The sequence below is a fragment of the Adiantum capillus-veneris genome, chromosome 14 (assembly GCF_014529385.1).
Source record: "Adiantum capillus-veneris isolate H3 chromosome 14, ASM1452938v2, whole genome shotgun sequence".
Lineage (NCBI taxonomy): Eukaryota > Viridiplantae > Streptophyta > Polypodiopsida > Polypodiales > Pteridaceae > Adiantum > Adiantum capillus-veneris.
Window position 1 is genome coordinate 9,183,536 of NC_140944.1, and position 13,241 is coordinate 9,196,776.

Sequence of the window (13,241 nt, forward strand, 5' to 3'; positions counted from 1 at the left end):
AGTTTTGAAATATGAAATGAACTCTCATATATCAAGGAAAAGATTTTGGATTGCCCAATGCCTTTGAAAGCATGGAAAGTTGACAGCCTTACTTGTTAAACGATAAAGCCTTAGAGGCTCCACAAATCCCAAGAGTCACCTTTTCATTTTGAAATTTAAGAAGTTCTTTTAGCCACCTTTTCATTTTGAGAATTTAGTTCACCCCTTTAAACTTGAGGTAATATACTAAAGTTATCATTTTTGTTAGTTAAAACTTTATGGAAGGAATTTATCATTTAGGGCTTTAACCTTTAAAGATTTTTTATTTTTATTTTTAAACATTTTAAAGCTAAGTGTAGAACTTGAAGATGTAGAACTTTTAAAGCAAGGTCTCCAATGATCCAATGAGGACCTAGAGTTTTTTTTTATTAAAAGGTAAAACTTTGAATTAAAGAAATTAAAATGTTACATGGATCCACAGGTAGGGGAAGGGTCACCTCGAGATGCTAGAGTTTTAAGACATAAAACTTTAAAGCTTTTAAAATGGGATTTATAACTTAGGGATCACAATTTTAAATTTGTAAAAAGGGCTCTAGAGCTTAAAAATGTAGAATTTTTAAAGTGGGGTGTAGAGCATGGAGATCTAAAGCTTAGGGTGTAGAGCTTAAGGGTGCTTTTTTAATTCAATTCTCTGTGCTTATGGTTTTTTTTTTAAGCTTAAAGATGTAGTGATTTTAAAGTGGGATTTAGCCTCAGAATTTCAAAGTCTAAATTGGCGTCTTTTTTTTTTGTCAATAGCTATTTTGCCTACCAAAACAATCTCAAAATTACCTGTCATTTTTTTAATTTATATCTTTAAGTTAACGTTATATATGGCAAATTATATAAGTTGATTGCATTACACAAAGCATATGAAAGGGGGCTTGAAAAATTGCACGTCAAAAAAAAAAAATTATCATGCCTGCAGCCTGGTGATTTTATCACTTATTTGATATGTGTCCCTCAAAAGGGCCTTAAAAGCCTTCAAGCCTTAAAAGTTTCAAAGAGAAAGATATAATGTCCTTTTAAATGCTATTTTCCAAAAGCTGCATTCACTTCTTTGACATACTAAAGAGACTTTAGAGAAAAGAGAATTATAGAGTGCATTCATTCATAGGGGTTTGATCCCATGATGTGAAGTATTGGCTCAATAAATTTTTTCTTTATTTTAATTTGCAAAGAGTCGCTTTATTTAAGGAATTTATATTGGCTCAATGAACTTTTTAAAAATATTTTAATTTGCAAAAAGCTCCTTTATTTAAGGAGTTTATAAAAATTCATTTTATTTAACTATTTTATTTTTTTTATGCTTATTAAATCTATATTTTTTAATGATAGCATCAAATTAATTTTTTGTTTTAGTTTGTGAAAGTGTCTCTCTACTTGATTGCTTTTTTAAATTTTATTTAGTTTTAAAATGCTAATGTGCAATGTGCACCTTTCACCTTATTGTTCAAGTGGGCCCTTGATAATATATAAACTATTTGTGCTTCATGTATAATTGATAACACAATTTTACATTATGACAACAAAAGTGCCATGTAATTTGATTGTGGGCATTTATATTGAACTTCTCTTAAGTTAGGAGGCCTTAGTGCCTTCTCACATTGATGCTCCCATTGCTCATTGGACCTACCTTTTTACGTGGAAATCTTCTTTTTATTTAGTTTATCAAACGATGGGTCTTTTCGTTTCATGGCCTTAGATATGACTTGAATTTCCTACGACATTATTCTTCAAGAAAGTCAATGTGAACCTTCCTTAAACAAGTGATAAAATCACGAGGGCTGCCGATCTTAACTTCTAAGATGTCCGCCACATGATAACAAATTTCCAATCTCAAATTTCCAACTTATAACAAATAACTAGAGTAGAAGCTACAAGCAAAAGATCTTACCTTGTGCAATGTTTCCAAGTATTTCTTTCAAGTTCAAGTATGCAACTTATGTTAAGCTATTACTTAATATGCCTATGGAAGGCCAACAAGACATTCTTTGAAGCGTATTTTGATTTGCCTCTTATAGTTTGTACAGATCATACTACACTGAGAGAGAGAGAGAGAGAGAGAGAGAGAGAGAGAGAGAGATGTATGTAAAGAAGAAGTGCTAATCACTCTTTGGAAAATGTGTCCTTGGCTTATAAATATGCTAGATTGTATTGCACTATGAGAGAGAGAGAGAGAGAGAGAGATGTATGTCAAGAAGAAGTGCTGCTAATCACTCTTTGAAAAATTTAGAAGTATATTCGCTTAAAAGTAGAGGGATGTTGTACTAGTAATTCCTTGTCAAGCTCATGCTAGTAAGTTGCTAATGAGGCACATAGTACGTTCCTAGTTATAGTTGTAGTAGCTTCTAGGTATATAGAATATGAGCAACACCTCCCTTTGACTTGCTTCATTGGCCACTAGCCACTGTCTACAAGCGAGAATCCCTAATGCACCCCCAAAATGTCGGCCTTGCACAATATAAGCACACATGTTCTACCTTGCAACATCTAAAAGCTAGAGCACGAGTTGAAAGTTGGCCATCCTCAAGCTCATGCACACACTCCTTTAAAGTCTTATACAGCTACAACAGCAAATGGAATTTCACCACTGGTGAAATTGAGCTAGTACACATGACCACGTTTGGCAACCCATTTTCTTATGCAAGTCAACCAATCCAAGCTCTTGGAAACCGCAATGTCTTTCCAAATTCTATTGCCTCCAAACTCGAAGTGTCTCTGCAAATGCTTATATCTCTGAACCCCCTTCAAACTCAATATTGCAGAATTGCACCATGTGGAGTCTCAACCCCACCCTCTATTTGGGCCAACCCCTAATTGCATTTATGCTATATCAATCGGTCTACTATGGGTCCTATTCAAATGTCCTCCATTGACATGACTACATCCATAATAATGCTTGATCAATGGGTCTTCCATTATGTTGCATTAATCTTGATCAACATGGTGGATCAACGAGTCCCCCTTCAATATTTTATGATAATCTCAATCAACACACACCAACAGCAAGTAGGAGTGGATGAGTTACTTGCAAGATATGCCTCCTTCCATATTGCCCAGCTTATCCTCCATATGCAACACTCTGTCTTGCTCCAAAGCTACCTCCCAATCTGTGACAAGAAAGGGCCAGTAGGCTGAGAACTTCTTCCACTACTCCTATAGCTATAGTATTGCCAGCCAGGTCATCACATATAGCCAACTTGGCATCTATCATTGAGGAGTTGGAGGGGTTTTGCGGGCTTCAATTAGTTGAATGTTGCATAATGTAGCTTTGTATGAGCGTGTAATGTAGTATCAGTGCATGACAGGGCCTATTATGGGTGAACAAGGGAGTGGCATTGTGTGTGGAAAGCATGACTCCTCTCCAAGGTCACCATCAAGAGTTGGGGGTTAGCAATTATCAGCGCACTTGCAGAATAAGCATGGACATCGGGATCACACGAGGTGGTGTGCAATGAGACCAGGTACCAGGAGAGATTCGAGCATGAGCCAATTGTGACAGCAAAGACAATGCACGTCGTCACATGCCCTCTATGATAGCGTCTCGGCCATGTCCCTCAAGGTTGTAGGTGGCACACCAAATTTACGCAAGGCTAAAGAAATCAAACCGTGTTTTGCCATCTGAAATAGATAAAAGGTGTAAATGCTATTAAGCACTAGTTATCTATCAAGTAGAAAAAGAGCACATAGAGATATAATAAGTGAGAGCCTCATAAAAATTAAGCACCCAATTGCTCAAGCCCACACCTGTGCAATATGTTCATCTATGCTTGCACCTTGCGCGTAGCTACCATGCTGCCCAATATACTACGAGCATTGACCCCTCATGCTGCATGCAATTGTCTATTCAAGGGAATATTGTGCCCTTTGCTCCGTTGTAGCCACTACAACGACTTCCACAAATCCTCCTCATGCAAGGAACCCCATGGGACATATTTTGAAAGGTCTCAGTATTCATGATAAGAAGAAACGTGCGTGGGATTGATTGTTACTGGTTGAGATCCTCTCTTATTAGAATTTGAGATTCTTGTGTGCATAGAGCTACAAAGCTATGACCATGCATGCTGCAATTCGTAGCCTCATAAGCGAGAAAAGAGAAGGAGAGTGCCTAAGACTCTATTAGCCTAGAGAGAGAGAGAGAGAGAGAGAGAGAGAGAGATTCAATATTCCTCTCGAGTCTCATGTCATGTCATGATGCATTTATCGACTGCCCCAAGAACTTGACAAAGGATTGTGGGCTATAAGAAAACTCTTGAAAAGAGTGATACATTCAAGGCATGCAGGCACTGCTCATAGAAGTTGGAACTTGCAGTTTGGAGAGTGGGAGACTATCTAACATCTATTATTTTTGTGACCTTAGACCATATGCTCGGCCACTCATGCAATGAGGTAACGTCCTTCGGGGCCACCGTATAGGTGTTCATTGGATTAGAGTGGGGAAAAGCACAACTTTGTTAAAAGTTAATGTGAAGGCTCCAGGATCTGTATCTATTCAACTCTTGATGAAGGGACATGCTCAACATTTTCTTCTTCGCCATTTGTAGCATACTTGATTTCGATGGCAACACATCATTAATTGCCCATCACTTCATTGAGAGTGCCCCCCTTGCATGAGAGGTGAGACCCCCCCATCTGGAACCCACCCCAAAGGGCCCTCTATTTCAATTGTTGCAGTAAATATATTCAAGTTGCACACGCGGAAAAGCTATTGTGACATCTACGGTTAGGGATCTTGGCTGAAATTGAGATGAAGGAAGGCGCGGCTGCAAGAAGCTGCAGATGTGACACTAAATTAGTGAGCACAACGCAACACAACACAACTCTCTCTCTCTCTCTCTCTCTCTCTCTCTCTCTCTCTCTCTCTCTCTCTCTCTCTCTCTCTCTCTCTCTCTCTCTCTCTCTCTCTCTCTCTCTCTCTCTCTCTCTCTCTCTCTCTCTCTCTAATTTCACTTTGTTTCATAAGACCAAAGAAATCTATGTACAGTTTACAACACACTTTGGGAGTCACAATTTCTACAAATTTTTTGTGTCATGGGTCAGCAAGATGGGTGAAGAAGTTCTCCCAGGGGCTAGTCCCAGGGAGAGCGGCAGCCTGCACTGAGAATCCCATGAATGCAAGAAGTGCCAAGCGACCATTCTTCAATTCCTTGAGCTTGCATTCCTCAAACTGCTTTGGGTTCTTAGAGAAATTGAGCAGATCAAAGGGCCCACCAGGGTACTTTTGCTTCCCTTGGTCCTTCTCATAACCTCTCTGTGCCTCAACAAAGGCAATAGAAAAAGCCTCCATTGCAAGAATTACTTGCAGATTGCCCCATGGGATAGGGTTACCCAGATATGTAGCCTTGCCACTCGGAGTGGCAACCCATTTTTGAGCATCCACTCAGTTGCCAAACCAAGTGCTTATGACAGTAGCACACCAGGCACAACAAGCATTGCCCATTTGCAATGAATGAGCTCAGACTCCTTGTATCGCTCGAAATTCTCAGGCACCTCTACAAGGCCAAGAGGGTCAAATCCAAAGTCCCCTGGGAAAGATTTGTCTAGATAAGCCGGGTGAGGCTGCCCAGGCAGCCGCTTTGCCGACATGGAGAGGCGGACTCATTGGAGGCAAATGTGCCGGGTGTGAAGGCAAGTGACCCCAAGAACTTTGACCTGGTGAGCGGTAGAGAGGGAACGAACTACACAAAGAACGCAACCGTTGAGGTCGCCATAACTCTCTCTCTGATTTCACTCTCGATCTCTTCACATCTCTCTCTCTCTCTCTATGTGTGTGTGTGTGTGTGCAGGTGTATGAGAGCTAACTAGCCAACCAGTAAGGTGACGTAACCACTACCAACACTTTTTGCTTGCTTCGATAGACACGCACATTTACTCTTGAAACATAAGAGTGATCAAGCTTGGGACTCTCTCTCTCTCTCTCTCTCTCTCTCTCTCTCTCTGACACACACACACACACACACACACTATTGTTCATGTGCACGCAACTCTCTCTCCTCGTCCTCTCTCTTTCTCTCTGTGTTAAAATCGAGGCAACACGATCTAAAATTTCAAAAAATGTGAATTTTTGTTGGGAATTCAATGATGCACGTATCCTTTCCGCAAACGTATTCTTGCCAAAAATACATAAATAGCTTCATATTTTTAGTCCACTCATACACATTGGATCTTTCACATTTTTCAACAATCCACGACTAGCACTCATGACTCTTTCTTCTATGGTGCAATGCACTCACCAATCAAACATTTTCATTTTTTAATTTATTTTTTTTAAATACATATGAGATTTTTCACTAGCAAAAAGGGAATACATCACTATGGCCTTAGCCCTTTGGGCAGGCCAAAAATCGAGTAAGTTTATCCACTAAAAGTTTCAAAATTTGAATAGAGGCTAAGCACGTCCTTAGACTATATAAGTAGTCCTTAATAAAGGGTTGGATTTTGGGTGCATCTCTAAACCATTGGTTAAAGCTTGCATATTAGTGCCACATGGCAAGCTAATGATAATACACTATTTTTCAATTTCTTTTAGGCCCTTGTGAGAGAGTGTTGACATTTGTATACCTCTCTCTTTAAACAAGGACATTGAGTATGCTGTCAAAACATTATTTTTTATACTTTTGAAATATATTGTAACCTAAATAGTTCATTCGCTACACTTTTTTTGAAAAAACATAATATTTCATTGTGATACCACATGTTTTAAGATACTAGTGTCACTTTCTATTTTTCTCTCTCGGAAGGAGGCCTCTTATCATGAAATTGTTCTCAATAGCCTTATGTAGGCCATAGTGAATTTTCACCTTGTTTTCCTAGTTTAGTTATGAAAACCTGTAAATGATGAACATTTTAACAAAAAAATTAAATATAATCGACGATTGTCTTTAAATTCAAGTCACCTTGTTGTACTACATAAGGAATCCTTAGTAGAACGTTGGATTTTTTGTACAATTGTGGACCATTAGATAAAGCTTGCGGATTAGTGCCACATGGAAAAAAGTATTTTTAATTATTTTTTCTAGATCTTTATGAGAGGTGTTGACATTTGTGTACCTCCCTCTTTAAAGAGGGCAGTTTAATATTGGGTCACACACAATCTTTCTTGTCCTCTTCCACCATTTTTTTTCCTTCAATTTTGTACAATGCTTCCAAGTGGTTTTTAAAACACTATTTTTTATGTTTTTGAAATATATTGTAGTCTAAATATTTCATTGTTACACCTTTTTTAAGAAACATAATATTTTATTGTGATCACAAATGTTTTAGTTCACTTTCTTGTTTTCTCTCACAAAGAAACCTTTTATTATTAAATTCTTCTCATAGCTTTATGTAGGCCATAGTGCACTTTCACCTTGTTTACGTTATGTATTATATATAAGAGAAGCATTAAGTAGGAAACACTTTCCCTCTTCATCTTATGTAGGCGACTAACTTTTCACCTTATTTGGGACAAAAAATATATTCACGATTATATTGTTAGTTAGGGGCTATTGAAAGAAAATATCGTGCTTGGCAATTCCTTGGTCGACATGTCTACCAAATGTCATCTACTTCAGAAAGCACAAAAAGTGCTTGAGGAGATGTATGTCCAAGATGCCCTTTCTTAGAGTGTTTCAATGGTAGGATACAGGTGTTGGCGGATCACCGCGGTTGGGCGATGCAAACTAGCGAGAACTTAAACCAACATAAATATATCAATCCAAGGACGTAGCCAACCCGACTAGTGCGGTGTGGGATGCCGAACGGTTTGGCCCATTGCTTTTTCTTGGTTGTTGCTACAAGCCAATCAAAGCCCCATTTAGCTAGATCAACAGGCACATGCATGTTTGTGGTACTAACTTGTGTAAGGTTTTTTTGTCAGGCCTCGTGTATCTGGATTGGTTGTCATAGTGTAGGTGCTGGTGCAGAACCCTCATCAAATGTTTTGTCCTTCTTTCCTTGATGCTGCTAAATGTCGATAACTTCATAGTACTAAAGTCCCCGTCAGCATAGCCCTATGGCTTTATCAATTCTCCCCTTGGTAACTTCGTGATTTTTGCTATGGCGTGTGGGGTTATTTCTACTGTAACCTTCTCTCCATCTGCCTTTGTAAGAGTTGCCGTCATCTTTTCTTCATCTACCTTCTGGAGAGCGGTGATCAACTCATGAGCTCGTCTATATTCCGCTTGTACTATTGGCTCAGATAGAAAGTCATCGACTCCTAGCCTTGAGATGTCTATGTCGGCATTTTGCGATGTGTATGCAATTGTGTTGAAATCCTTGGGCATCTGTGGTGCCTCCCATCTCTTTCCTTGTTTGTCCTTCCATACACAGTTAAAGACTCTAAGGCCATGATGCGCTTGGATGGCCTCGTTGACAAAACAAGCCCTAGACCCTCTGATATAGTTCGTGTCGACTTGATAGATTTCCTTTTCTTCAAGCTTGTAGATGCTTATGTGTCTTTTTAAGAGTGTCAAATCCTGTGGCAAATAAATGACAAAATCCAATATTTAGCTAGATAATCATCAATTGTCTGTCATTTGTGCGATTAGTGCTCTGAAAGTTAGTTTGGTCAATATCTTGAGCTAAGAGTGTCCAATTTTGGCATATGTGGTGTCATTGGATCCCCTTGAGATATACTTCATCATGGTATGCTCCAGTCCAAAAAATCTGATATATGGCAACTACCACGGTAGGTGTCATATGTACCAAAGCTGACATTTTTTCATATATTTTGTATATTCACCTCTCCTTGATCCCATCCATGATATGCATGATCAATTTGGACACCTAAATCTTCAAATTAGGCCCAAAAAGTGTATGGACCCCTTGTGACATGGTCTTTCTAGAGTTAAGTTGGAATTCTTGACTTTTGACCTACCTTGTGACTTCATTTTCGCATTCTACTCTTCAAATGGGTTCTTTGGACTGGGAACATGCTATAGCTTGTCACTCTTCCTGGCCTAAATGCACTTTTCAGCTCACGTGGCAACAACCGTGGTACGTGTCATCTGTGTCTATTTTTAGCATGAGTGGTACCATTTGATTCCTCTTGATGTGTAGAGTCTACTGCCACCCTGCATGGTCAATTTGGATGACTGGCTTGTTCACCACTTAATTTTTTCTCTTGTCGGGAGCCTTGTTTGTTAAGGAAGCCCTTCTATGGTTTTGCATTTGGGTTCACACCTTCCATGTAGCTTCCTATGATCATTTATGTGCTTTTAGGAGGTTGGGTTATAAACATTGTCCCATGGGCTAGCCACTTTGCCTGTTTAAAAAAAAAAGGCACTGAAAACGCACTTTCTATGATAAGTTGAACTTCGGTCAACTTTTTGCCATATTCCTTATGGAAATTGGTTCCTTATGGCTAGGTGGAGCTTATGGTCCAAAAACTCGAGGCTTTTGCACAAGTTTTGCATAGTTTTGCAAAATTTTCAGTTGTTGGACTCTGAAACTTGTACACCTTTTAGTGGAAATTCCATGTTGGTCCAATTTGAGCAAATGAGGTGTGGGATCCTTTTCACTTGTAGAAGTTGTGGATACCAAATTCTGCATGGTATGAGCCCTATGGCTGAGCCCTATGGCAGCTACTGCGGTCGGTGTCAATTGATGTCAATTTGTACAAAAATCATGTGGTTGGGTTCTCCATGCCTAGGAGATCCTGTTGGGCCATGCACCTGCAGTTTGCAGCGTGGACTCTGTGTGAGGGTAATATCTGGGTTCTTGGGCACTTTTGCTATTCTTGTTGAGTTTTAGATATCCATTTGAGGTGAGCATAGCCTACCTACTGGCATGCTTTGTTCCTGTGTTGGTGTCAGGTGGCAGCTACCACGGTAGCTATTACTATGACCTGCTATTGACCTAGGTCATACCCTTGCATTCCCCATGGTGTGAGGGTTCTTTTGATACCCTGTACTTGTCAACTGGACTCTTCTACCTTGTGCAGTGCTCAATTTTCTATTTGAGGTGTATAGACCCTGTTTTTGTGTTTTTGGTGAGTGGGTTAGTTTTTTGTATGCATGCACATGTTCACTAAGTAGCATAGAACTCACCGCTAGCTCCGTTGGCCATGGAAATGCCTGATCTGTGCGTATGGACTCTTGGAAGGATGCATGTGCTCGCTTGCTCACTGTCTCCCACAAATTCACCATGTGAAAATGACTAGAAAATCCCCCTAAGTTCGTATATGTTCCTAGCGCTTCCGAAAACCCATGTTCCTTTTTCATCCCATCATTCCTTGTGCATACCTTAGATTTTTGTGGATCTTCCATTTTTGCATTTGGACTTTGTATGTCTCAGATATGATAGGTTTACCTTTTGGGTCACCGTCGTATTTAGGGCAAAATTTGATGTCTATTTGCTTCCAAAATTTTTCAGTGAGTTCCTTCTGTTATGGCATTCTATCGTTTGGGTTTAAATGCTCCATTGCTTTTTTGGAAATTTTATTATATTTTTAAAAAGAAATTCCAAAAAGTTACTTTGAAAAAACTATAGTAAATCCCAGAATTAAGCAAAGGCAAGCCAAAAATTATCCAAAATTAGGTAAATTATTCCTAGCTTAAGAAAATAAGCTTTCACCTATGTACAAAGCGTCTAAGCCACCATTGGTCTATTTTTGTGCTTTTTCTCAATTTTTGATCAAGGTTGACCATATAATTAGAAATAAAATACGAAAAGCTTTTGTGTATGGAGTATATACAAGAGTTTGGGGTTATTTTGACATTATCCTCCTTTACTTACTTTTCAGGCATTACTTAGCATTTTTGGAAAAATCAAATCGCAATAAAGCACAACAAGGTTTAAACCATTGTAAAACAGTGCCTAGTAATATATAAAAAACCTTATGCCTGAGTTTTGTCATGACTTTTGTCATGCCTCCCCCCTCCGTGTCCGAGTCCTCCTAAACAAATTGGAAATCATGGGCTCAAGGTGGGTGGAGTTCTGGGTCCATATAGCTTTTGTTGGAGTATTGCAACACGTGCTTTCATAGGCATCTGGAAAAATTTGACAAGACCAGCCTTGTTGACAACTTGTTTGGGTTGTTTTGGCCACCATGTTTGGTGTTTCTGTAGTTGATTTTCTTGCCTATGGATTTGATGTTTGCTTTGTGTTTTTGCCACTAGAATCTAGATCCAAAGCTGATTTTTTTGTGCTTGGTATAATTCTTTGGCTAGCCAGACTTGCTTTGTTAACTTGGTTGGTTGTTGATTTGCCAAGTGGTGCTTGGTTGGTTTATTTGGCTTCGTAGAGGGATTCAACTTACTGTGCTTAGAAATCCAAAATAAACTCCTGTGTTTTTTGAGCTTGAACCAACTTCCTTGTGTCCCATATATTTTGTTATAGATGCAGGGGTGTTCCGTATGGGTATGTGAGATGATATCAAAAAATTTATCGGGTTATGGGTATTGAGTGATTCTTTTGCATTAGTTCATCTTTTTTGACCCAGACTTGCTTTGTTTTGAGCTGTTGTTGTGGTAGCCATCTCTGTCCTTTGTTTGTCATTTGTTTTGTCGGTGATGCTATGGATAGGATTGAAGCCATCTTGGTTAGGTGTGTTGGCTTTCGTGAAGACTCTTTGGGAATCCATTGCATAGTGCCTGTAGGCAAGGGTTTTTTGCCCTTGTCAGTAGTCTTTTCCATTGTTGACCTTGATTTTGTGACTTTGTTATATGGGACCGTTTGTCTCTCTGTTTCATTCTAAATTTGTACCAGATTGGACTTCCAATGTATCTGAACATTGTACATCCTTTGCCACGCATTCTAGCAATAGTTTTTGTTGGTTTTGATGGTCTTCTACCACATGGAATCTATGTGGATAGACCTATTGATTGATATATACATACAAGGTTACCAACCCTAATGCTTTAATTTGGTAGTCAGTATAGCTCTGCATTTCGTGCGATGTCGATTGAAGTTCTGCGTCTTGACCAAGCTGTTTATATAAGCTGAGGGAAATGATATTTACGTGGGCTCTTGTGTCGAGTAGAGCGGTACTTTTGACTTGATTGTTGCCGATTTTGGTTTTGATTATTCAATCCACTCTATCTTTTTCAAATTTGTTTATGGAAATGGCGTTGACCCGCAATGGTCTCCCATGTTGTTGTTGTTGTCGTAGAAGCCTTCGCTCAGCCATTCATTCTTTAGCTTTTGTTTGTGCTTCTTCCACAACCCGTTGCTTTTCTTTTGTTCGTTGTTTTTCATTGTGAATCAGTTGTAGCATGTCCTGGGTTAGTGGTAGATGATACTTCTTGAGCCTGCATCTAGTAATCCAGCTAGGCATTTCCTCTCTGTCCAATGTCGCAAGCTTGATGGCCCCACTCAATGACAATTTTTTTATCATATAGGGTCTCATCCCTCGCTTTTTGAGTTTCTTAGCATGTTGTTTTAAGGCATATACCAAGACGTAATCCCTTGTTTTAAATTCTTTTGACTGCACATGCTTGTCAAAGAACTCCTTTTGGCATCTTTTTTTAGCATAGATAGATGCTACCACTTGAAGGTGTAGCTCCTAGCTTTTCCAAATCATATAGTCTTGATGACAATTCATGACCAGTTCATTCTAGTTGCTTAACTACTCTCAAAGTTGGGATTAAGAATTCAATGGGTAGAATGACATTAAGACCAAACACCATATTGTAGGGTGTTGTTCCAATGGATGTCTTATAGGCCACTCTATATGCCCATAGAGCATAATTAACTTCTGGCCCAATCTATTCGTGATTCCATCCCAATTTTTGTCAATACCATGCAAAGTGTTTTATTAGTAGCTTTGCTTGTCCATTGGCTTGTGGATGGTATGGGGTAGACTTCTTATGAATAACCATGAATTCGTCAAGAAAATTTTCAATAACTTTGTTTATGGAGTGTGGGCCTCTATCACTGACAATTTCTAAGGGTAATCCTTATCTTACAAAGACATTTTCATATAGAAATTGTGCAGTGGTTTTGGCATCTTCCTTTTGTGTGGCTTTTGCTTCATCCCATTTTGTGAAATAGTCCATTGCAAGAATGATATATTGGGCATGGGATTTGTTAGCGGGTGATGAGATAGGTCCCACAAAGTCTAGACCCCATTTAACAAATGCCCTTGCTCCCATAATTGGTCGTAATGGCATCTTATCTCTTTTTATAGGTACCTTGGTACGCTGGCAATCATCGTATCGTTTAACATATTCATATGCATCCATGTGCAATGTAGGCCACCATATTTCCACAGTTAAGACAATTCTAGTCATGTTATCTCC

The 13,241-nt window shown here is 39.1% G+C and overlaps 1 protein-coding gene across 1 annotated transcript; it reads right to left on the minus strand.

Moving 5' to 3' along the window:
* Nucleotides 1-5,050: 5,050 nt before the first annotated feature.
* Nucleotides 5,051-5,607, minus strand: LOC147441874 (chlorophyll a-b binding protein 1B-21, chloroplastic-like). The gene is made up of 2 exons (XM_086529534.1): nucleotides 5,437-5,607; nucleotides 5,051-5,362 (listed from the first exon to the last, which is right to left on the minus strand). The coding sequence occupies exons 1-2, from the start codon at nucleotides 5,605-5,607 to the stop codon at nucleotides 5,051-5,053; spliced, it is 483 nt and encodes a 160-aa protein (XP_086385660.1).
* Nucleotides 5,608-13,241: the final 7,634 nt, after the last annotated feature.

Coding starts and splice junctions, on each gene's coding strand:
- LOC147441874 (XM_086529534.1), bottom strand. CDS start 5,607: ATGTCGGCAAAGCGGCTGCCTGGGCAGCCTCACCCGGCTTATCTAGAC. Junction 5,363..5,436: donor CAATGCTTGTTGTGCCTGGT/GTGCTACTGTCA, acceptor CCGAGTGGCAAG/GCTACATATCTGGGTAACCC.